Consider the following 24491-nt stretch of genomic DNA (forward strand, 5'->3'; position numbering starts at 1 on the left):
TAGCTGTAAATTATAAACACTGTAATCTAGTGTCAGCGCCCAGCTTGCAGATTAAAGGGACCATTAGACTCAATCAGCACTTTGTTTGTTCAACTCTGATTAGGAAACAAGCAGCATCACAGCTTAGCTTGGCAACTGGCCACCTTCAGGGAACTTCGGCTATCCTCTGACCAATGCAGCAGTGAATATGCCTCTCTGCTCCTACATTGGCAAAATATGCAGAGGCTTCCAGTGATGGTTTCTCTGTTGGTTCCCGCCCCCTTTTTGCATTTTACATTTCTTAAGGGAAGTGGCTGGAAAAGGATCTCACCTCTAAAGTGTTCTTGTGTGCAGACCATACTATACAAGTTTGCAATGAGGATCGCTGAAAACCAAGCAAAGATCCAATGTATTTTTGTGGTTTTTGTTTTTTTTAAAGTAGTTGTGTTAAGGATTAAACCAATATAAACTAATACAACTAATATTCTAATAGAGAAAGAAAAGAAGAACTCGAAGGGAAACCTAAAAGTGCAAGAAAAGAAAAAAGAAAGAAAAATAGAAAAGACAGAAAAAGATACAAAGGAGGACCTCTTCTTTTTTTTTTTTTTTTTTGTAAATTTTATTTGAGTTTTCACAAAAAGAAAAAAAATACAAATAAAACATCTTTTTTGAAAGTAGCGTAATCCCGGGTTACATTTCTTCGTACAGACACAAATTCAAGTTCATGCTCATTTTTATATTCTATTCCATATCTTATTACTATTTTACATTTTCTGCATAGCTTCTCCCCTCTTTTAATTTTCTCAATTTTATTTTAATTATCTCATCTCAATTCAAATCATTATTTTTGTATTTTTTGTCTGTCCTGTTTCAATTATCTATTATCTTTTCTCATTAAACAAAATTTCTCCTGTAGTTACTGATTGGAGTGAACTGAAGCAGGAGGACCTCTTCTTTACAGCAGATAGAAGAACAGTTAAAAATTTACCTCTTACTCTGTTACAACATGATTCAAAATCGTAAATCATAAATTCTTTTTTTTTAGTTTTGTGCAAAAATCCATAAGGCGTTTCCAGTCAGCAATAAACATAGTTTAGTTTTCTCCACTCAAAGAAATCAATTTAGCCATCCTGGCAGGGTCTATCATCTTTACCAACCATTCTTCTATCCTGGGTAGTGCCAGATCTTCCCATCTTGTTCAGACAATAATCTCATTGCAGTAAGCTCCAAATAATTTTTGAATTTCCAGCTTTCTGGCAATTAACACTTGTGCAGAAACTGCCCTAGAGTGAAAAAGCAAGTCCGTAACAGTGTAGCTATAAACCTGAGCATTTTTCAAGGATCAAAGGTATTCAGCTGATAGACTGAGATCCACAGAGTACTGATTTGAAGAATTATGTTGCTCAAAAGTAAAGCTTCTAGGCTGTTGCAAAGAGTCCCAGTTCAACCCTCAAAACAACAGTGGTAGTAGGATTCAATTTTTTTTACTACGGGTTCTGTGGGCGTGGCTTGGTGGGTGTGGCAGGCGAAGGATACTGTAAATTCTCCAGTCAGAGGTAGTATTTTCCAGTTCTCCAAACTACTCAAAATTTCCACTACCGGTTCTCCAGAACTAGTCAGAACCTGCTGAATACCACCTCTGGGGTGGGTGGGTGTCCCTTTCCCAAACTATGGGCTGGAATAAGCAGGTCTGAGCTAAAGGCCAGCCCTCTTGATTTGAAGAGCAGCTTAAGTAAGGATATACATGTGAATCAAGAGCCAACCCAGCACTGGGGTTAGAATGCTATGGTGGAAACTAAAGTAGTCCTCGCTTAATGAACGGTTGTTTAACTGTTCAAAATTACAGTGGCCTCAGAAGGGGTGCTTTACAACTTGTAATAATATAAGAAAACATCATGCCTTATAACATTAAAAAAAAATACCTGGATTCATCTCAAGGTACATCCCCATTCTTTCCTCAGTTCCCCAATGCATATTGAAACAGCCATGTCGTTAAATGCTTCCTAAATATTCCACATGGGGGTGCAGTTCTCCTGTCGGGGAGGCAGAGGCTGTATAGGAAGGTACTTCCTACCAGGAATGCTCAGAAATTAGGAAGTTGCTATGTACTGATGCTGACTGCTGTTTGAGATTGGATTGATTTGATGGAACAAATGATTGATTACCTTTTATAAAGAATTCAAGGCTGCAAACATACCTAATATTCCTTCCTCCTAGTTTCCCCACAACAACCTGTGAGATGAGTTGGGCTGAGAGAGAATGACTAGCCCAAAACACCCAGCCAGCTTTCATGACTAAGGAGGGACTAGAAGTTCTGATTTCTAGGCTGGTCCTTTTAGATCCAACTATACACTCATTTTCAGATCAAAGGCTAAAGTTCTTGACTGAAAGGGAGGCAGGATAAGTGTCATGATCCAAAAAGTAGATTGATTCAGAGCAAGATACAATGGATCCAAGAACAAACGAAGGAAATCAAATCAAATCAAAATTCCATGAATAACGTGGAATTTACTCACGATGTCTTGAGCAACATTCCTTTCCTCTCATATTAAAATTAGAATTGGACGGCAACAAACTTTAGGAGTTTTGGAGGCTGCCACTAAGTTTTTCTGGACCATATCTGCTCCTAAGGAGAATCAGTTTGCTTGCTTGGTGGTTGGTTTAATTTACAAGTCACCCATCTCCCAAATGACACCCCCTCTGGTTTTTCCTACCCATGCTTGGAGATGCTGGAAACTGAGTGTGGGATTTTTCTCTTTGCAAAGGAAGGAAGGAAGGAAGGAAGGAAAAGAGAGAGAAAGAAAGAAGGAAAGAAGGAAGAGTTTGGTAGGGGCTTTTTCAAATTATTAAAAGGCTTAAGTTTTCATGAGCTGCATTAGAAGCATAGAGTGCCTCTCCTTTTCTGCAAAGGAGATGTCCTTTTCCTTTTTTAAAGACAGGCACCCTAAGGACGAAATAATTTTACTCACCTATGGCAGAAGGAAAAAAATGAGCAGATGTTTTAACCGAAAAATACCAATAGCCCACTTTGTCCAAGCTTTTTGGAAGGTGCCCTCAATGTGTATCTCCAGGTTACTACCCTACAAATCCTTGCTTCTGTATGGTCTTTTGCTGTTTGGCTTCTTTTCTGTTCTTCTCAAACTACTAAACGACTGTGCTAAACCCTAATGGGTTTCTTATTTTTGCCTTAGCTTAGGATATTCCCTAAACCCAGCCACTGTACTTCATAACTTGTAGCTTAGTATGAACCCAGACCAATGATGGCTTATGCAGTAAGCTAATTAAACAAACTCAGCTCAGAAGCTAACCATATTGATGCCTGCCCCGCTTCAATTTGGGCTGGGTTATTTCTATAACCAGAGATTATACCGTTGAAGTTTGTGAGCTTGTTAATTTCTTTGTTCTAAATCTCATTACTTGTCTGATCCTTGACTACAGAAACAAGAGGCTTCAAAGAAAATAGTGATTACATTAAAAAAGCCAAACTAAAATCCAATTGAGGCATGTATTAACCGGGCTAATTCTCTCTCCCTTTCTGAATAAATACTGGTAATACTAGTTAATAAGCCAATTACATTCACAATAAAGGATCTTTAACTGGCTGCCTTTTACGTGCTCTAAGGTTCATAGCCACTCTCTATTTTTGGAATATCCTGTACCACCTAGGTATGAAAATTTGGTAGTATTGCTTGGCGTGGCAAGACCATCTTGAGGAAAAATGGCATCATACAGATAATCAGAGTTAGAAGGGACCTTGTAGGTCATCTAATCCAACCCTCCGCCTAAGCAGGAGACCCTACACCATTTCTGACAGATGGCAGTCCAATCTCTTCTTGAAAGTCTCAAGTGATGATGCTCCCACAACTTCCGAGGGCAAGCTGTTCCATTGGTTGATTGTTCTCACTGTCAGAAAGTTTCTCCTTATTTCCAGGTTGAATCTCTCCTTGTTCAGTTTCCATCCATTATTCCTTGTCTGGCCTACAGAAGCTTCAGAAAATAGCTTGACCCCTTCCTCCCTGTGGCAGCCCCTCAAATATTGGAAGACTGCTATCATGTCTCCCCTGGTCCTTCTCTTTACTAGACTAGCCATGCCCAGTTCCTGTAACCGTTTTTCTTCGTATGTTTTAGCTTCCAGTCCCCTAATCATCCTGGTTGCTCTTCTCTGCACTTTTTCTAGAGCCTCATGCCTGTCTTCAACTTCAGCTAGAGCAAAGCACTGAGATGTGCACAGGATCCCCATCATTCAAAATCAGGTTGTCAGATGGATTAGGGTCAAGTTACATTGAGCTGTTTAGTATAGAAAGGTTTAACAAAGCTAACTGATGAAGGTCCTAGATAAATAGAGTTCTTGGCCGGCAGGTGGCACCAAACACATTAGTGCTGAGAACTGGTAGGAACCCTTGAGCATTGTAAAGAAAATGTGTCCAATGAACCTAGTTCAGCTTCTCATTCCAGATGTAATATCAGACATTTAAAAGTCCGTTGATATGAAAGCTCACATCCAACTTCAGCGCAGCATTTAATATTGTATTATGCTTCCAAAATCTACTAGTGTACACAAAGCCCAACCATACCATGTTTGCATGTGTTTTTCAGTCTGTGTGTAGTACTTTTCAGTATGTCAGCATATACCTGGTGCTGGTTCATTAATCTTCATGTTCCAGATATATTTATTTATTTATTTTATTTATTTGATTTGCCAATTGTTTACAAGATAATAAATATAAGTGTATACATAGTTGTGAATACATGAAATGGGTACATATAAGAAAAATAAAAGAAGAATAAGAGAAACAATAGGACAGGGACAGTAGGCACGTTGGTGCGCTTATGCACGCCCCCTACAGACCTCTTAGGAAAGGGGTGAGGTCAATAGTAGACAGTCTAAGGTTAAAGTTTTTGGGGTTTGGGGAAGAAACTACAGAGTCGGGTAGAGTATTCCAGACATTGACCACTCTATTGCTGAAGTCGTATTTCCTGCAATCAAGTTTGGTGCGGTTTACTTTGAGTTTGTATCTATTGTGTGCTCTTGTGTTGTTATGGTTGAAGCTGAAGTATTCATTGACAGGTAGGACATTGCAATGTATGATTTTATATACCATGCTTAAAGTCAGACCGAAGACGGCGTAATTCAAGGTTTTCTAGTTCTAGAATTTCAAGTCTGGTGGCATAAGGTATTCTACAACGAGTAGAAGAGTGGAGAGCTCTTCTTGTGAAATATTTCTGGACTTTCTCAATTGTGCTAATATCAGATACGTAATGTGGGTTCCAGACTGATGAACTGTATTCGAGTATTGGTCTAGCAAATGTTTTGTATGCTCTGGTTAGTAGTGTGATATTACCAGAGAAAAAGCTACGTAGGATTAGGTTAACAACTCTTAATGCCTTTTTGGCTATGTAGTTGCAATGGGCTCTAGCACTTAGATCATTAGAGGTGAGTATTCCAAGGTCCTTTACAGAGCTTGGGTCATCAACAAGATCTTGACTATTCAGATATATATAGTAGATTGTGTTTGGCATTCCAAGGCTTGGGGCCTTTCTGAACTGAAGAACATATGAATTGAGGAGAGAAATATTCTTTCTGGTGCAGGCTTTGTTTCAGTTATCATCTAGAGTTTTCTTCTTGTACATTTCTACACCCTGATTGTGAGACTGCAGACTTGTGTCCCTGATGAGTGCAACACTAATTAGGTTAGCCAGAGGAAGCCCCTTAAAAGGTACATCCACTTGCTGAGGTATGTCTCAGAACTTCGGCGAAGGGGGCCTTTTAATGTATCTTTCCCTCAAAATTTGCCTTGTTTCACATACTTTTTGTCTTGCAGGAAACAACCAAAACTCTTTTTTTTCTAGGCAAGGTCTTTTGAGTGTGGCTTTTTTATCCACTTGTAATTGTTTCACCCTTGGATTTATTTTTATTGTCATTTATTTTTACAACCTATGATTTGAAAGATATGCTAATGAGGATAGTGAAGTTATAGTAATAACTACATAGCAATAGCACTTAGACTTATATATCGCTTCACAGTGCTTTAGAGCCCTCTCTAAGCCGTTTACAGAGTCAGCCTATTTGCTCCAACAATCTGGGTCCTCATTTTACCCGCCTCAGAAGGCTGGAAGGCTGAGTCAACCTTGAGCCGTTCAGAATTGAACAGCCTGCATTCTAACCACTGCACCACCGTGGCTCTATGCAATATTTTGATGGAAAGTTAACAAAAACTGATGTTTTTTTCCCCAGTTAATTCAGTTAATTTCCCCAGACAGTTCCTTCTAGCAGTAAAGATGTCAGGATTTTGTAACCATTGGTCTCTAATATCTTTAAGGGGTTATGGTATACTTTAGTTCAACAGATGCCCCATAATTTATAAATATATTCTTTCTATTCTTTGCTATTAATCTTGGCTAAAATATGTGCCAACAGCAGAAACTATATAACTTTGATCCTAAGTCACAAATTGAAATACCTTGGTTCAATGTCATGAACTTTCTTGCATATTTCAAGTCGTAATGAGCAGGGCATCCTAAAGTCTTTAAGACCCTTGCCTAACAAGTAGCTCCCAAAATGTATATAGATAGTCCTTGACTCATAACAGTTTGTTTAGTAACTGTTCAAAGTTATAATGGCACTGAAAAAATGACTTATCATTTTTTACACGTATGACTGTTGCAGTCTCCCCGTGATCATGTGATCAAAATTTGGATGGCAACTGATACTTATTTATTATATTTATATACTTGTTGGGCTGTGGTGATACAGTGGTTAGAGTGCAGTTCTGCAGGCTACTTCTGCTGATTGCCAGCTGCCTGCAGTTTGGCAGATCGAATCCCACCAGGCTCAAGGTTGACTCAGCCTTCCATCCTTCTGAGGTGGGTAAACGAGGGCCCAGATTGCTGGGGGCAATAGGCTGACTCTGTAAACCGCTTAGAGAGGACTGTGAGGCACTGTGAAGCAGTATATAAATCTAAGAGCTATTGCTATTGCTATGATGGTTGCAGCGTCCTGGGGTATGTGATCACATTTTTGGACAAGCAAGTCAGTGGGAAAGCCAGATTCATTTAATAACTGTATTAATAACTTAAAACAACTGCAGTGATTCACTTAACAACTGTGGCAAGACAGGTCATAAAATGGGTCAAAATTCATTTAACAAATGTCTCATTGAGCAAGACAAATTTTGGGCTCGGTTGCAGGCCAAGGATTACCTGTATTGTATTGATAAGAAACAGGATTCACACAAAGAACTATTGTTTTTCATCTTCCGTTCTGAAAGATCCATACCATTACATACACTAATTCAATTGCCAAATATGAAAAACACTGATCTACACTAACTTAGCCTCATTTTTCCATTCTCCCTACAAGAAAACAACAGCCTAGGTCAACCCTTCCTTCAACATTAGCCCCTGACCCCTCCCACCTACCTGCCTCGCTAAGCTAGTGAAAACGGCTTTATTGCATTTCATGGGAGACATGTGAGCATTTGCTCATGAGGCGTGCACGGGCATGTGCATTGTCTCTAACAAAAGTAGTCTCACCACTTGCTATTTCTCAATGGAGGCTGTTTGAAAGACTTCTGCCTTGGTTTTTCCTGTATTTTTCCACTCTGCTTTCTCAGAGCTCTTCTCATGCTGTTTTTGTAATTTCGTACAAGTACATTATGCCGGGGGGAATCATGTCTCAAATGTAATACTTGATACTTTTGTAACTTCTTTATCATTTTATAAGACATGGTTAGTGCCTATTTGCTGAATTCTGATAGCACTGAGATGATAGGAAATTGAGCTCGCGGTGGTTTTGGATTGTCCTATAATGTACAAACCATAATATGACTTCATTGTCATATTACCTGTAAGACTCTAAGCTGGATTCTTTGTTCTTTCTCAAAATCTACACATTTGATGATATTGTGCATCTGCTTCAAGTGGTAAGAGAAAATACCTGCTCTCAAACATTTGCTTTATGCAATTTTTTTTCCTTATGTCTCAAATTTTAAGAATCAATTTGCAAATGGGTTCTTGGGTAGTTGCTGATTTGCTTCTGCTTCCTACTTGTCTCCATTACAAAGTCTACAAAACATTTCAGTGCTCTCAGCTAAAGTGTTAGCAAATCGGAATAGAAAATCTGACTATTTACTATCTAATTCACACTCTCTGGATTCTCACAGAATAAGGAGGCACTGGAACAAACCATCTAGAGCATTTTGCCCTGATATGTGATGTATCCACTGAGGAGGCCCACCTACGCCTAAGGCGTTGTCAGGGTGGAATCTTTTCACTGAGATTTTCCAGAGGAAATGTTTTAAAGTCCTTTATTTAACACACTCTTAGAATTGGAATTGGTTGGATTGCCAAATGACAGAAATGTACATCAAGATCGGTCTCTTCCACATCAACGTCCTCAAACTCGGTTCAGTTGTTTTTGATTCCAGGACAAAAAGAAATCCGTTTGCTTATATGGCATTGGAGAACATGATTGCTGGCATAGGAGCTACACAAATTCCAATTCCATGTTCATGATGATCCCCCTAGTCTGAGATAATGGGCAGATTTAGCTTCTTTCCATAGATATACCTGTATACTCATAGAATTGAAATGGACCCTGAAATTTTTTCTCTCTCTTTGTATGAGCTTGATCATTTATCAGCACAGTCCTCCTGAATCTGTGTAGCGTTTCTTTTGTCCATATTTGACTACGTTCGAACACCGGGACCTGGGTTGGACATAACAGATGGTACAGGAAGATGATGTTCACACTGAATAATTTCTGCATGCTTGCAGTCTCAAGACTTCTCCTTCCTGTTCCCTCCATCTTTTTTATCCTGCAGGGATTATTGAAGATTATAAACCTCCTTTCTTCGACTTGGTTCCAGTCGACCCCAGCTTTGAAGACATGAAAAAAGTGGTTTGCATTGACCAGCAGACACCCACCATTCCAAATCGGATGTTCTCTGACCCGGTGAGTGATGCAGTCTGTTAGAAAGATAACTTTTAGAGTTTTATTTTGTTATTTAACAGGAAGGGGTTCCTGTTGTTTCAAAAAGGATGCTTGTTGAGCTAGGATTGCTGTGTGGCCGTCAACTTCCAAGTAGGGGCAGGAACAAAAAAGGCATCTTGTACCATGCCAGCATAGGAATCAAGCTTCCCAGCTAGATCTGTTGAACAGTTTGGGGAGATAGAGGCCCCTTCCATGCAGGAGTGAAGGGAAGCTATGCCCCTATCCCAATGATGTCATGTATCTTCTAGCTATCTTGGAAAGATGAGATGATTTACCCCATCAGCTAATTCCCTTCTTCTCTGAAAGAGCTGCTCTGATTATTATGTTTAGCACCTGCACCAAAGCAGTGTTCTGTAGCCCAAGCAAGTTTAAAATGCGTAGACTTCAACTCCCAGAATTCCTCAGCCAACATGCCGACTGGGGGATTCTGGGAGTTGGAAATCCACACATTTTAAAATTGTCAAGGTTGAGAAACGTTGCTCTACAGCTGCATTTCCCTACAAGGATTCCCACTCTCGCTATACAAGGGCTGCCGTGCCTTGGTGTTCTTCCCCTAGGAAAATTCCAGGCTGCCCTATCACGTTCTGGCCCTGTTGGGATACTTAACCATTTAATTTATTTATTAATCACATTTGTGTGGCAACCTAGCTCACAAAAAGTGACTTTTGACAGTCTACAACATGGATGTCAAGCTTGTGATATCATATTGTGGTCATGTCACATATTGTGACTTTTTCCCCCTTCGCTAAACTGGTGGTAGGTGTGGCCAGGGTGTGACGCATCCAACTCACAGGCCACAGATTGGACACCCTTAGTCTATAACAATCAACAAAATAGGAAATATTTTAAAAAACAATCATTATAAAAATATCAAAAGTCATTATTTTAAAAAACCCACTATAAAAGTTAAATATACAAACCATACAAAGTGAGTAAAAAAAAAATCAATCATGGTGGAGACATCTAGGAATATTTCCAATTCCCTCATGTTTTACTTACTGTGGACAGAAATGAGGATTGAGACTATTAGAGCATCAGTTGTTTCCCATTCTTTAAGCTATCTCATCGTCTGCATGGGAGACTGCTTTATAAGGTTCTTTCAAAAATTATGAGGTGGATTTGAGAGGCAAACACTCTGCAGGGCAACATCTGAAGAAATAATATTTCTGGCCGTTCAGATTGCCAGTCTTCCACTTGAAGATTTATCATATAGCTTGGGGTCTTCTAGTTAGTCAGAAGACACAGGACCCATATGTCTCTTGTCCTTTCCAGTTCTCTATCCAACCATCATTTTCCATCTTTCCCAATTTTCTTTGTTACAATAACCAGTATTCTATGACTGTAGAGCATCTGTCCAAGATAGGGCTGAATGGATGAAGCAAGGAATAGGAAAGAAAATCCGTGATTTACTCTCTGGTATCAAGTCAGGCCAATGGCTGACTTGATACCTGGCAAATCTGCTGCAGGACCTACTTGACTTTTATAAGACAGGGAAGCACAGATTGTGTTATAAATTATGACTTCAGATCCCTGGGAGAGAATCTTGGCATTAGTTCAGGGAAAGAAAAAAGAAAAAAAAAAAGAATGCAAAGATAAGACAAGCAGAAAAAATCGTGGGCAGCGGCTGCTGGAATCCCAGAAGCTAGAGGGAGTATGACCAAGGCCTTGGGTGGTCAGGAGATAAAATGCCTTAGAATAAACCATCCATGCAAACAAGTGGACGATAAGGCACTGTTTGTTGCTTTACAGACCACCAAATTGAAGATTCCTTCATGTAAACAAGGGTGTATGCCCCAATTAGCAATTGAATTTGAATGGGCCCATAATCTTAATTAAGCAAGGGATGAATGAAGGGCCAGAATCATTGAGTCTGAACACCTTTTCATTCCTTGGACAGCTCCATTCTCTACTTTATCCCATTAAGAAAGCTTTTATTTCTCATTCTCATTTTTCATGGCATTTTTTCCTTCAAGAAGATCTAAATGGTAAATATGTCCCCTAAACCGAATTAGATAGTGAGATAGCAAATAGCTCAAGATCACTTGATGAGCTTCCTGACTGAGGTGGATTTCCTTGGGCCAACCATCTCTGTGGCTGATCCCACTAGGGCAGGGGTATCAAACTCACGGTGTCATAGAGGCATCACGTGATGTATCGTGACTTTTTCCCCCTTCGCTAAACTGGGGGCATGGCCAGCGCGTGATGCATCCACCCCACGGCCCGTGAGTTTGACACCCCTGAACTAGAGGGTTCAATAGTGTTTTTTCTATACAGGTAGTCTTCAACTTATGACCACAACTTAGCCCAACATTTCTATTGCTAAGTGAGTCGGTTGTTAAGTTAATTTTGCCCATTTTATGACCTGTTTTGCCACAATTGTTAAGTGAATCACTGCAGCAGTTAAGTTAGTAAAACCGTTGTTAAGTAAATCTGGCTTCCCCACTGCCTTTGCTTGTCAGAAGGTCACAAAAAGTGATCATATGGCCCTGGGACACTGGAACCATCGTAAATATGAGTCAGTTGCCAGGCATCTGAATTTTGATCACGTGACCATGGAGATGCTACAAAGGTCATTAAGTGTGAAAAACGGTCATAAGTCACTTTTTCAGTGTCGTCGTGACTTCAAACGGTCACTAAATGAACTGTTGTAAGTCAAGGACCACCTGTACTTTATCTGGAAAGGAGACAGTGGAAGACATAGATTGGAGTGAAGCATTCTGAATTATGAAACTCTTCTCAGACCCTCATGGCCAGGTACCAGAAGCCTTGAGACACAAATAATTTATCCTTAATACTAGAGCCATAAGGTAATGGCCTTAGCGTAGGTTAGCCAACATTGTACCATGCCCTCCTGATTATGTAACTTTTTCCTATAGCATGGGAAATTCTGTAATGTCATCACACAAGCTATATGCCGAGACAACACTTTTAGAGCCGACATTTGCGTGCTTGGTGAAGCAACAGAATAACTTTGCTGCACAACCCAGGAAGAAAAACAAATGCAAATAGTCCCAGCCATTTTCGCTGATCTTACTCTAAAGTTACAACAAATAGGGATGAAGTCATTCACCTTGTCCTTTGCCAAAGACTGAACGTTTCTAGTGTTGGAGTACCCATCACAAGATACACAAATACATTTATCTTGGCTAAATTATTGCAAGATACTTCACAAAGGCTGCCTTGGAAGACCACTCAGAAGCTTTGGCTGGTCCAAACTGGGACAATGCAAGCAGTTAAAGGCATACCATTGACTGATATAGCATAGAGAGTGGAGGCGTCTGCAGGTTCACCGTTGAAAAAAACCTGGATGCCTTTGCAGATTACCCATCCCTCTGGAGCAGGCACTTGTCAGCTAAGTTTTAACCCTTTTTAGTGCCTAAGTAGAACAGTTCCTTTACTTCTTTTGTCCATCTGTCTCCTGTGTCTGCTCATCTCTCTGTTTTGTTCCTCCCTTCTTCTTCGTTTCTTTCCCAGCTCAGCTACCCTTTTCTCTTTCCTTTCCTTGTTCTGTTTTTTTTTAATTGTAGGGGTAGGTTTTTTGAAGAAAGGATGTGTCTGTGCACAAGCATATACAGTGACTATTTAAAGTTACAACAGCACTGAAAAATATGACTTATGGCAGTTTTCTACCCTTATGACCACTGCAGCCTCCCCATGGTCACGTGATCAAAATTTGGACACTTGACAACTGACTCATATTTATGACGGTTGCAGTGTCCCAGCCGGGGTCCTGTGATCACCTTTTGTGACCTTCTGACTGTTCTGACTAAGGCTTCTTGCGACACCAACAAACACATATAAAATCCAAAACTCTTTTATTTTAGTTCAATGGCTGTGAATTATCGTCATTCACAGCCCGGAATGAGTCTTAACCAGTTATCATTAGTCCCAGGGACGTCTGCCAAAGTTCTTCGTAAGACGTCAGATAAGAACGCACCTTATCTTACTTGAAGTGCTGCCAATGACTAAAGTCCCAATTAGTCTTTCCAAAACCAAACGGAGAACAAATTCACCACGGAGCTTTCAGAGTCCAAACCGATCAGAGCAAATGACTTTGCTTCCTGCAAAGGTTTTCCTACCTTTGCTCCTCCTTTATGTCTTATGGGAGGGGGCAATCATCTCCAAGCCTTACTCCCAAGTCGCCCCTTTTGTCTTAGCTTCTCTTGCTTTCTGGCAACTCTGCGCATACGCGCATTGGGAACAGGCTCCCTTTGTTCCTCTGCCTCACTGCTGCCAGATTCTGGAGGCTCCGGAGTCAGCACATAACTCCCAGATGGTCCTAGCCCAGTGATGGTTAACCTTTTCAGCTTGGTGTGTCGAAAATCGGGGAAAAGTGTAGCCTTCCTCGGGTCATGTGTCACTTCAAGAAATATCAATAATTTGGTTTATGACGGACTGGGCTGGGGTGATCACACAGGGCTGTGAAACTCGTCTCCCTGGTCTCAGGGCTGCAGGTGTAGGATGTGGGGATCGGAAGGCCACCTTACAGGGCTGTGAACCTCATGGATCTCCTTTCCTCCTGTAGCGTTCCTGAGGTAATGAAACTGACAAACCTCAGTTTATGGCGGTTAAAACTGGTTCTCTGCTGCAAAGATCTCGCGGCAGCGGTGACACCACGCCTCCACGCAACAAGCAGGGAGCAGGGATTGGAGCAGAGCACAGGCAGCCTCTAAATGTGCAGGTTTTCCCCACACCAACAGGCGTGTCAGTCAAAGTGCCTCGGCGTGTCACGAGTGACACACGTGTCATAGGTTAGCCATCACTGTCCTAGCCGCATCTCTGCATCGGACACAGGACCCTCATCTGAGTCCTCCCTAGAATCCTAGACTGGTCCCTGTTCTTCCCCACTGTCCGATTCTGCTGCCATCTGCACAGGCTGCCGGCGAACCACAACACTGACAAGCAAAGTCAATGGGGAAGCCAGATTCATTTAACAACCGTGGTACTAACTTAACAACTGCAGGGATTCACTCAACAACTGTGACAAGGAAGGTCATAAAATGGAGCAAAACTCTTTTAACAACTGTCTCAGTAGTCGAAATTTTGGGCTCAATTGTGGTTGTAAGTTGAGGACTACCTTTATATGTACTTGTGTTTGTGTACATGAGGTTGATTTTGGTGTAATTGGCCATAGACAGATGGGCCTCAATTTATTTTATAAATGGATATCATATTTTATAGGCATTTCATTCTAATTCATTCTACTTGGGTTTATTATTTTTTTGTCCCTCTCCTTCACGGACAGAAGCATATCCCACCCGCATATTTATTTGGGAGGGTGGGCCTTGCACAGGACTTTTTTTCTCTCTCTCCCTCTCTCTCTGTCTGCTCTTTCAGAAGTAGTCATCTTAAAATTCAGGGTTGCCTTTCTGTTTCAAAGATACGATATTTCACTATTGATGCCTTTCTGATGTCCTCTCTTCGGGGGGCCATGACTGTTGCTAGGACACCTCTCTCCCACCCTCCCTCCCCTTCCCAGGACTGTGTGATTGACACACAAGCCCTTCTTCCACTTTTCTGAAATGTCAGACTGGCTTGGTACTTGCAAAAGGAGGGAGGAGGGTTTGCATCTGTTACTGCCCCCCTCAGGTGATCTGCTGTACTCAGAACACAATCTCTGAATGGCAGTTTATGGAGAGTCTGGAAAACACCATGCTTAGTAGGTTTTATTCCGACGTTCATATCTAAGTGTACATAGCTTCCTGTTTATAACAAACACCTCCAGAAATCCCCGTTCCATCAGATAAATTGAGGGTTATCTCTACATTCTGTCTCCTAGCATATCCTATAGTCTGGAGACATTATATTCTCAAATGCATTCATCCTCAGAAGGAAATGATAAATTTTCAGGGTAGTTTTAGCTCTCAGCTGAAATGAACCTTTCATTTCCTTGGCTTTTTTTTTCCCTTGGGGGGCGGGGAGGGTGTTGCTTGCTAGTTGCAGATGTAGCAGCGATAGATAAGAGTTGAACGAAGCCAACTAGGTGGCCTTGTGCCCAGATATTCTGTCTCAGCTTTAAGCAGAAGGCAATGGCAAACCACTTTTGAAAAATCTTGCCAAGGGGGGAGGGGGAAACTGCAGGGACTTGTCCAATCAGCTACCAGCAGCCAACATTGAGTTGAAGGCACCCCTCCCTCCAAAAAAACCTCCTGCTTAGAAGCTTTATTTTATTTATTTATATCCCACCTTTATTACTTTTATAAACAACTCAAGGTGGCAAACATACATAATACTCCTATTTTCCTCACAGCAACAAACCTGTGAGGTGGGTTGGGCTGAGAGAGTGTGACTGGCCCAAGGTCACCCAGCCGACTTTCATGCCTAAGACAGAACTAGAATTCACAGTCTCCTGGTTTGTAGCTTGGTGTTTTAACCACTAGACCAGGGGTGTCCAACCTTGGCAACTGTAAGACTTGTGGACTTCAACTCCCAGAATTCCTCAGCCAGCAAAGCTGGCTGAGGAATTCTGGGAGTTGAAGTCCACAAGTCTTACAGTTGCCAAGGTTGGACACCCCTGCACTAGACCGACTCTCAAATACATTGCAAAGCCATATTGAGGGAAAGAATAAAAAGGAATTTTATAGACCTAAGATCTATTCTATATTATCGGGTGTCACAAATGGAAATGGACCAAGTTTGACGCTATCAGAGTAGGAGAGAGATTTTCATATTTGATTCTGCGTTAGTGAGGGCACCCCAATTGGTTCAGTTACAGTTTTGCTGCAGAGATCACCATGTCAATAAAACCACTTATATTGTACCTTACCAAACTGCAGCCTCCCCCACCCCCATTCTTTAACATGTGTCTATCCCATTCTTTGGCTGCTGCAATTTATATGCATTGATCAGATAGGACATCTAGGAATAATTCTGTGAACTCCAGTGCTAAAATTCTTTCTTCTACATTTCAAACAGAATACCAACAGACTCACTGGTGCTGCAACAAACTTTCCAAGCTCTTAAAAATCAAATTACTCAAACTGAGTAACTTTTTTGGGCAGATCACCCTAGTAGACCCTACCCCTACTGGACATGAGATCCAGATATCAATGCAACCTGAATCAAAGACTGATCCACTTATGGCAGTCAAAAGATCTGAGGTACAGGTAATCCTCAACTTACAACCACAATGGAGCTCAAAATTTCTGTTGCTAAATGAGACAGTTGTCAAGTGATTTTTGCCCCAACGACCTTTCTTGACATAACTGTTAAGTGAATCACTGCAATTTTTAGTAACACGGTTATTAAGTGAATCTGGCTTACCCATTGACTTTTGCTGGTCAGAAGGCCACAAAAGCTGACCACATGACCCCAGGACACAAAAGCTGTCATACATATGAGTCAGTTGCCAAGCGCCTGAATTTTGACCATGTGGATGCTGCAACAATCATAAGCATGAAAAATGATCATACGTCACTTTTTTCAGTGCCGCTGTAAATTTGAAGGGTCACTAAGTGAACTGTTATGAGGACTATCTGTATTCCCCCCAAAGAAAGATCTCTCTGATCTGAATAAGAGTATAAACTAAGCATTTGGTTTTCATTGTGTGTTGACATTACAGCTGTCCTTGGTGCTATAGACTTCTGAATTGTTCCAAAAGTCAGACATTGAGAATATGACTATGTCACTCCTAGATGTCATAAATCTAGAAAATTTCACCATCAACTCCAAAGCTAGCTCTGACTGAAATTCTGCCAGGCAATAAGAAACGACGTGAAAGTGTTAATTCTTTAATTTATCCTTGATCTATCCTTATAGACCCTAAATCTGATTGTTGCACCGAGTTCAACAAATACCATCCCTGACTTCCCACATCATATTGACAAGCAGTCCTTATGCTTAAAAACAGACAGACCATCCTTTAAAACATATAAGAAAAGTGTCATAGTCCCACCCTTGCAAGACTAGTTGTCTCAGCATGATGTAGAATCACAACATCACAACCATAGTTAAACTGTGTCAGGCTTTTGCTCAGGTGAATATGCATGCAAGATTCTAGTTGTGTAGAATTTTGGAAAATGTATTCAGTCTAGGTTTGGATTCTAACTCCCCCTTTTTCTTTCCCTCACCACCACCCCTCACCTTTCAGGCTTTATCTTCCCTAGCTAAGATCATGAAAGAATGCTGGTTCCAGAGTCCCCCAGCAAGACTCACAGCTCTGAGGATTAAAAAGACACTGAAAAAACTCAGCAACTCCTTCCACAAACCCAAACACTCTCCTAACTTCTAGGAGCAGAAATTGGATTTCTGGCTCCTTGGCTCAAAGGAAGTTCAAGGTCATCCCTTCAAAGTTTCCTGCTGGTCCTGGCCTCTGTCTGTGGCTTCAGTAGACCTCCTTTGAAGCTTGACCAAGAGGTTTTTGGACTAGAGCTCTGTAGCTCAAAGTGACCCTCTGCAAGGAAGTTTCACAGAACAGATGACAGCTTCTGGAATCCTTAATTTGTTCCTCTAGCAACAAAAGGGAGGAGGGGCCTACCCATGTCTTGCAGAATGTACATTAATATAAATACTCCCTGGATCTGTAACCTGACGCCAGTCCGTCTCGCCACCAAAAATCCTGAAAAATGGGAGGGATCCCATTTGCAAAGAACACAGCTGCTATGCCCAAAGGGGTGGCTGCCTTTGAAACGCCAGTTAAGGATCATTTGCAAAGGTAGTGTTTAGATTGAATGTATAAAATCTGTTCGTGCCTCTAGCTGTGTGTGCATGCATGTGCATGCATGTGTGCAGAGGAGCCATTTCAAAAGTGCCTACAATGGTTTAAAGGGATAGGCACAACTATGCAAGCCTTTATACTAGACAAATCTGAGACCACTATGGGGATATGACAGTTTTTTCTATCTGTATGTGAACATGGAAAGCTGTCTAGATGGTCAATGTGATATTGCTTTGCTTGTATGTAGTCTTGATTTCTTTTTAAATAAGCCAGAATTTTAGCAGCACAAGGCTTCAAAATGACTTTCCATCCTGTAACCGATCTTAGAACCGGTCCTGACTAGCCCTGTCATATAATCCCCGAACATGGTCAGTAGAAACAGGGTTTAGCAACCATGCTGAGTAGAGCTGGCTTTGCTCTCTATGGATGGAAGACAAATGCCGGTAGTGAATGACACACACACACACACACACACACACACACACGTCAGGGAATTGCACAGCAGATGTCCAAATGAAGCCAGAGACACTGACATGAATTTGTAGCTTTATATAAATAAATATACTGTATTTTACATCTATATTTGCAGCAAACAAGATAGTCAGACTAACAGGAGTATCATGAAGTAAATCACAGGGCATACAGGATACACAGAAGAAAAAGGCGGGAAAACAAACTCCCCCTTTACATCCACAGTATTCCATCACAGCATAGATTGCCTCACGCGGGAGCCAGCACTCTCCAACCAATCTACTATAACTGTGTGTTCTGACTTATTGCATGACCACACTGCTCCAGCTATTAAATTTAAATACCTTTGCACACACATATGTGATGCAATTTTTTTCTGCATTTGAGCCCCACAAGAATTAAGGATCACCAACACTATTGTTCCCCCACTGCAGTTTTTCTTAGGAGCCCTCAAAGGTTTTAGGCAATTCAGAACCAAGGTGAATGTCCAGGAGCTGGATTTGCATACAACTACATCAATTGAATTTTGAGAAATTTCAGTATGCAGATGCAATATAAGGCAAAAATCTAACCAAATAAAATGATGGGAATTTCACTCTATTGATTTTAAGATGGGGGTGAGAGGAATGGGTCCTATCTAAAAGATAAGTTGGATCAAACATTACTCTTTCCACCTGATGTTATTGTATTGCATGGATGAGTTACAATAGCTGTAAGCTTCACAAACCCTGTGCACAAATAGAGTCCAATAGTTCCACTAAAACTGAGATGAGTAAGATTGCTTCTTGATATGCTGGATACATCTACAAGTGAACAAATTGCAAAGACCAAGGCCTGTCCTTGTAAAATTACTTTGAATAAAAGGGTGGAAGGTGGAAAAAGTTTTCAACAGTTTAATCAGGCCCAAGAGTGAACTTCTGAATAGCCTATAACAAGATAAGACAAAACATTAAACAGGAAAGCAATGGGGAAGGCCTGTACATTCACAGAGTTGTGCTAACATCTCCAAGGAATTAGCTTTCTATGCCATAGAAATGTATATCAGCATATAATAATATATGCAGGACAGGTGAGTAGAACTGAGTGAAGAACACATAACCTCATTTCATCAAAAGCCTCAAAATTGCTTTGAGATCATTACTAATTTGCACAGAAATTATTTTTGTATTTATTAAACATGCTGGGGGGGTGGGGGTGGAATAAGCAGCCTTTTGTTGTTGTTTGCAAAAAAAGTTCCAAAATACCTGAGTCCAGACAAAGATTCTCTAATGGGGAGAAGGATGAGAAGCACAAATTAACAAAAGAGAACAAAGAGTTTCAGGGGGGAAAACAACAGTGTTTGTTTTTTTAAAGCTACATCTCCATTCAGAGACCACAAGTCCCATTAGGACTAACAGGAGTCAAGTGTTCTAAATGAACTCCTAGATGGCAAGTAATAATTAAACTATGCCTTTTCTTTCAGCTCATATGAACTAGTTTTAAAAAAGGAGGAAAAATGTATTTGTTGAGGGTTACTGATATGTCCAAACAATCAGCTGAATTGGAATCTGAATCCAGAATTTCCTCTATCAAACACCTGCTTGTTGAAATTTTTTTGACATTTGTCATCATATACTTTAATAAGGCTGATTGAAAATATATCTATGATACTGGGAAGTTAGTCTCATTGATTTTCAGAAAATTGCATGCTTAATGCTTTTTGGCTTTTTAGATGTACATAGTATTTTATGTATAACCTAAAAATGTCAGGAATAAAGCATACAGTAATAAAAAGGGCTTTGAAGATATCATATGCTAATCAGAGGCAGGATTAGGTGCAGGATGCTTGTCAAATGCACAGTTTGTCTTGGGTTCAATCCTGATCTCTTAGATGAAGGTGGGAACGTTAATTCTCTGCAACCAAGAAAGAGCCACTGCTAGTTAATTTGTGGAATACTGAACTAGATAGCTTATGTCCCTAAGAGCTCAACAGCTGCCTGGTTTCATAGCCAATTGCTTGCTGATTGCAAACTGCTGTTTATCCAGGATAGATGAGTATCCAAAATATTGCGGCTGGCTCCATGTTTTTAATAGTCTAGGAAGTTCTGAATTCCATGTAGCACAGGCTGGAATTTTTATCATGTTATTTGCCCTTTAAGAACCCAATCAATTTTCCAGCTTTGAAAATGGATGTTGGACAAAGCTGCAAAATAGCACATTGATAAGCTAAGGAAACACTATGTTAGATGCATCTGCTATTCCAAACCATCATCTCAGCTTATTTGCTAGCAAAATGGTGCCCCCACAGCCCTCCAATTGGCACAGAAGCTGAGCTGTATATTTATTTTAATCAGAAGCTTGCCCATGTGAATCAGTAACATATGTAGTAACAAGTCTATATATCCAAACAGCTCTGATCAAAAGTAATTAAGCATAAATCATTCCATGTGCTGGAAAGAAGCCCTCATGTGTAGACTCTAAACTCAGGGACAAGTCTCAGTCTAAGCTAAATCTGGATTTGATTTTTTTTAAAACCCTCTGGTCTCCATAGCCACTGACACTGATAGCAGAAATGTGCAAGTTTGCAGGAAGAAAAATCTAGGTTAACTAGGCAGACAGGTACAATTTAGCATGAGGATCACATCATGTATGTTTCTCTCATGCTTACGGGATCATAATTAGGAGCCATAATTTCTCCTTAGAGAATAGATGGCTTTTTTTCCTCAGCATTTATTCAGAAATTCCTGTTTTCTCTGCATGCCTATCCTGACACCTGACTGTTGAAGGGCCAATGGATATACACTGCCAAAGTGCTGTCAATATTGTTCATATAGTTTCTCACTGTTTACATTCTCTCTTCACACTGTAAATATTAGATAACACTGAAAATAATTAGGCATTCATAGTTAGATTTACAACTCAACTGTGAATGAGCCCGGTGCACAACTCTTATACAACGTCCATAATTTCCCAGTGAATATGTGAAGTTTTGGCATTCATGTAACGTACGCACTTGTGTCTCTGTTCAGATGCTGATTAATATTGAAAGAAAGACAGATGGAGCCTTACAGCTGATAATACACCAATAGTTGTTCTAGTCTTGCGTAACTACATTAACACAAGATATAACTTTAGTTCAGGGTCAGACAAAGTGGTACCCCCCCCCAAGCCCTCTGTTCCACCTGATTTTTATGCTTTTTTAAATTTAAAAAAATATTAGAGAATAGGAAACAGGCATGCTGCAATGCAAAGCAAAATGCTCTAGCACCATATTAATTTGGAGCAATGCCTTTGGGTCCCATAAAGGCCCACTGGGAGAGTAGAAAGCACACTGGGGGTGGGGAGTTTGTTCTCTGGCTAAATGGGCATTTGGGGGACCGCCCTTGCTCATTGCAGCAGCCTTTATCGAAACAGGCAAGTCGGACTGGGGGCCCTCTGGGGAGTAACGCTCATCATGTGCTCTCAACATTATGAATGCGCCCCAAGGCGGAGTCCAGCTCCCTACTTGGTTAAGGGAACCTCGGTCTGTCTGAAGCCCCTGAGCAGAGAAAGCCCATACACAGTGGTTTCATTGTCTCCCTGCAGGGAACCTTGCCAAGGGCCCTGTCATACTTCTCGTGCAAACTTTGATCTTCCAGCATTTGTGTACCCCGAATGATTTCAGTGATAGTTGGCTGTTCTTTTATGGGCCTTTTCAGCCTTCCAATAAACTTCTGGTTTTCCTTAATCCAGTAAAGCTGTAATTGCATTTGCTTGGGAATAAATCTCCTTGAACTCCGCAACCCTAACCCTGAGAAAACGAACAGGCTGTAAACCCACTCCGAGATATGATATGACTGCTGCCTGTTTTATTAAAAATCTTTTCTGTTCAGCTTTGAGTTTAAAGGGGCAAATAGACTTACTTATCAAGAACAAATCCCACCACTATAACTAGTGCTCACATTTGAGTTGACAGGGATAAGACTGTCCTCTAATTTATGGATACTTTGTTGTTCCATACAAAAAGCTGCGGGGATTTATATCCCTCCCCCCCACCCTTTTTATTTCCTATAATAAAATCTGGAAGAAACTGTGAAATCCTAAGATGAAAAATAAAGATGAGGCATCAGGAAAGAAACCTGTTACTGTGGCAATGCTGAACACTTTTGTAATTAGCACTAGCAGAAAAAATGAAGAAGCAATATGGAGGTCTCATTACTAATGAGCTATGATGATGCTTTTTTTCTAAACTAGCCCCAGCTTTCCCTACCTTGCCTTATCTTCACTTCTAAAACTAGAAACTTATAGAATGACATTGGCCTTTACAACACAAGCTCTATTGTTTTGTTTTAGAATGCAAGAAAGTAGTGGGACTCTAATTGCTACAAACTTTAAATCCTAGTGATTGCTATCCAATCAAATGGTGAGGATGCTGGCAGCTTCAATTCAGCAACATCTGGATGGCTCCACTTTGCTCTATTATTATTAATAGACATAGTCTAAATGTGCTATTTAATTTACAGGATAGGCCTTTTCTGATGCAGCATGAGTATTTACAGATTTTATGGGAAGGGAATAAATAATATGTACTGCATGTACGTTTTGATTAAGAAAAAAATATGGCTTGAAGGCCATATTCAAGAGCAGATTCCATTTTGATTAAGTAGATCAACTCTTCCAGCCACTGGAAATCAATCTCATTGTTTAAACAAGACTATAGTACAGACACAAAATATCCTGCTTGACCCAAGCTTTTATCAGCCAAACTACTACACTTAGAATTCCAGGAGTTTCCTGTTGATAGCAGCAACAAATTCAACCCCTCCATTTTTTAAAAAAGAAATCAACCGAGGCAGAGATGAAAGAAGCACATAGGCCAAAGATTTTTTTGAAATGACTCTGGTATAAATCTATGATAAAAATCTGAATGTGCAATTACATTTCCTGGAATATGTTATTTCCCCACTTCTTTCTCACTGATTCCAGTAATATTGCAAAATATTATAGTGTACATGAACTGAAAGTGACCTATTAGATAATTGTTAGACTTAAAAGCCCTTTACCAAGGAAATATGCTGCGTGCTTTGGCTTGTTAACAAGGAGGGCAACAAGGACCATCCCAATGATAAAACTGTCAAAATCCCTCTCTCACATCTCTTGTTCAAGAGAACAGACATTATCATTAGACAATTAAAAGTGGCCTTGGGAGTTCAATTCAACTGAGCAATACAATACATAAATACATGGATCTGAGAAGTTCCAAATTATTCCCAGGCCAAACGCATTTGCTAAGTTGCTTTCTAAGCCTGGGCAGTCTGCAATTCCCAGAATTCCCAGGCAGCATAGCTATTGTTGAAAATTTAAGAGGTGAAGATTACATGCCAGTATCTGGAGTGGAAATTGATACCTCCCACTGTCAAAGTGTCACCTCTCTCTCAAAGTCACATCACTGTATGCAAAAGCACATGTAGGCTGCTAGCAACAACTATCTTCTAGAAGTGTCATCCCCAAACCTGGGGCACTCCAGAAACATTAGACTCTGCCTGAACTTCATATGTACCATGACAACTGGAAATTATAACAACTGAAGTCCATCACATCTGCAGGTAATTGTTGGGAAAAGCAAGGTAAATTAGATATTTTCTCTATCAAGATAGAAACTCTATTAGTTTCTCAAACAGAAAAGAAACTGAGACAGGAGATGATTAAACCTGATCACTAAAGTAATATTACTGTTTGATATAGTCCTTTACAAGTCTATTTACTAGTTGGTCCCCATGACTTGGGTGGAGATTTCTCCTGGACTAAGGATAGATAAAAAGTGCAGTTGGAAACTGAGCTTGGGAATTATTCACATGTATCTTTCTAGTAGCATTTGATCTTGTGGAAGCTTGTTGCCACATTTAGAATTTTGAAGATATGTCATCAGTCTATTTACAAAATGATTTTTTGTACGATGGTTGCTCACAAAATTGTTACCTCAACTTATATTTTGGCTGGCACTCAACACTTGTATTGTTTAAGAGTGCTAATGTGGTGCCCACTTGAATTCCAGAGGCATCCTTGGCAATAGAAATAATCCTGGAGACCAACATACTACCTGACTATATCATTCAGGAAGACCTGAAGGCACATCAGTACTAGGCTCTATATTCTGTTAAATGTTTTCGTAACTGGGGCCACGTTTTTTGTCCAAGGCAATAGAACAAGAAATATATACAATTAGATGCACTTAGATACCCTTAGGATTTGCAATGATGTCAAACTTCTCCAAATTCTACTGATCCAGAACCCAATTTAGAATCCTCAATGGCTCTCGTGTCCCTTCTTGCATCTGCTGAAGGAGCAAGAGCTCCCAATTTTCCATCTTATTTTCCCCTCTGCACATGGATTAGAGAACAAACGAGAGTATATAATATCACCAAGAGAGTAAAA

The 24491-nt window shown here is 40.4% G+C and overlaps 1 protein-coding gene and 1 long non-coding RNA gene across 2 annotated transcripts in view; one reads left to right on the top strand and one right to left on the bottom strand.

The window, feature by feature from the left end:
• Positions 1-19754, top strand: part of ACVRL1 (activin A receptor like type 1) — a 58641-nt gene extending 38887 nt beyond the window's left edge. Inside the window, exons 9-10 of the mRNA XM_087956253.1 lie at positions 8802-8932; positions 17061-19754. Coding sequence (XP_087812379.1) covers positions 8802-8932; positions 17061-17201 — 272 coding nt within the window. The 3' untranslated portion in view covers positions 17202-19754. The remainder of the gene's footprint in view (positions 1-8801; positions 8933-17060) is intronic.
• Positions 1-24491, bottom strand: part of LOC148132257 (uncharacterized) — a 308260-nt gene that overhangs the window by 62844 nt on the left and 220925 nt on the right. The gene's annotated exons all lie outside the window — the stretch shown is intronic.

This window comes from Notechis scutatus, chromosome 2, assembly GCF_049901735.1.
Source record: "Notechis scutatus isolate UNSWTSFEM ecotype Mainland chromosome 2, rNotScu1.2, whole genome shotgun sequence".
In the NCBI taxonomy this organism is placed as follows: Eukaryota; Metazoa; Chordata; class Lepidosauria; order Squamata; family Elapidae; genus Notechis; species Notechis scutatus.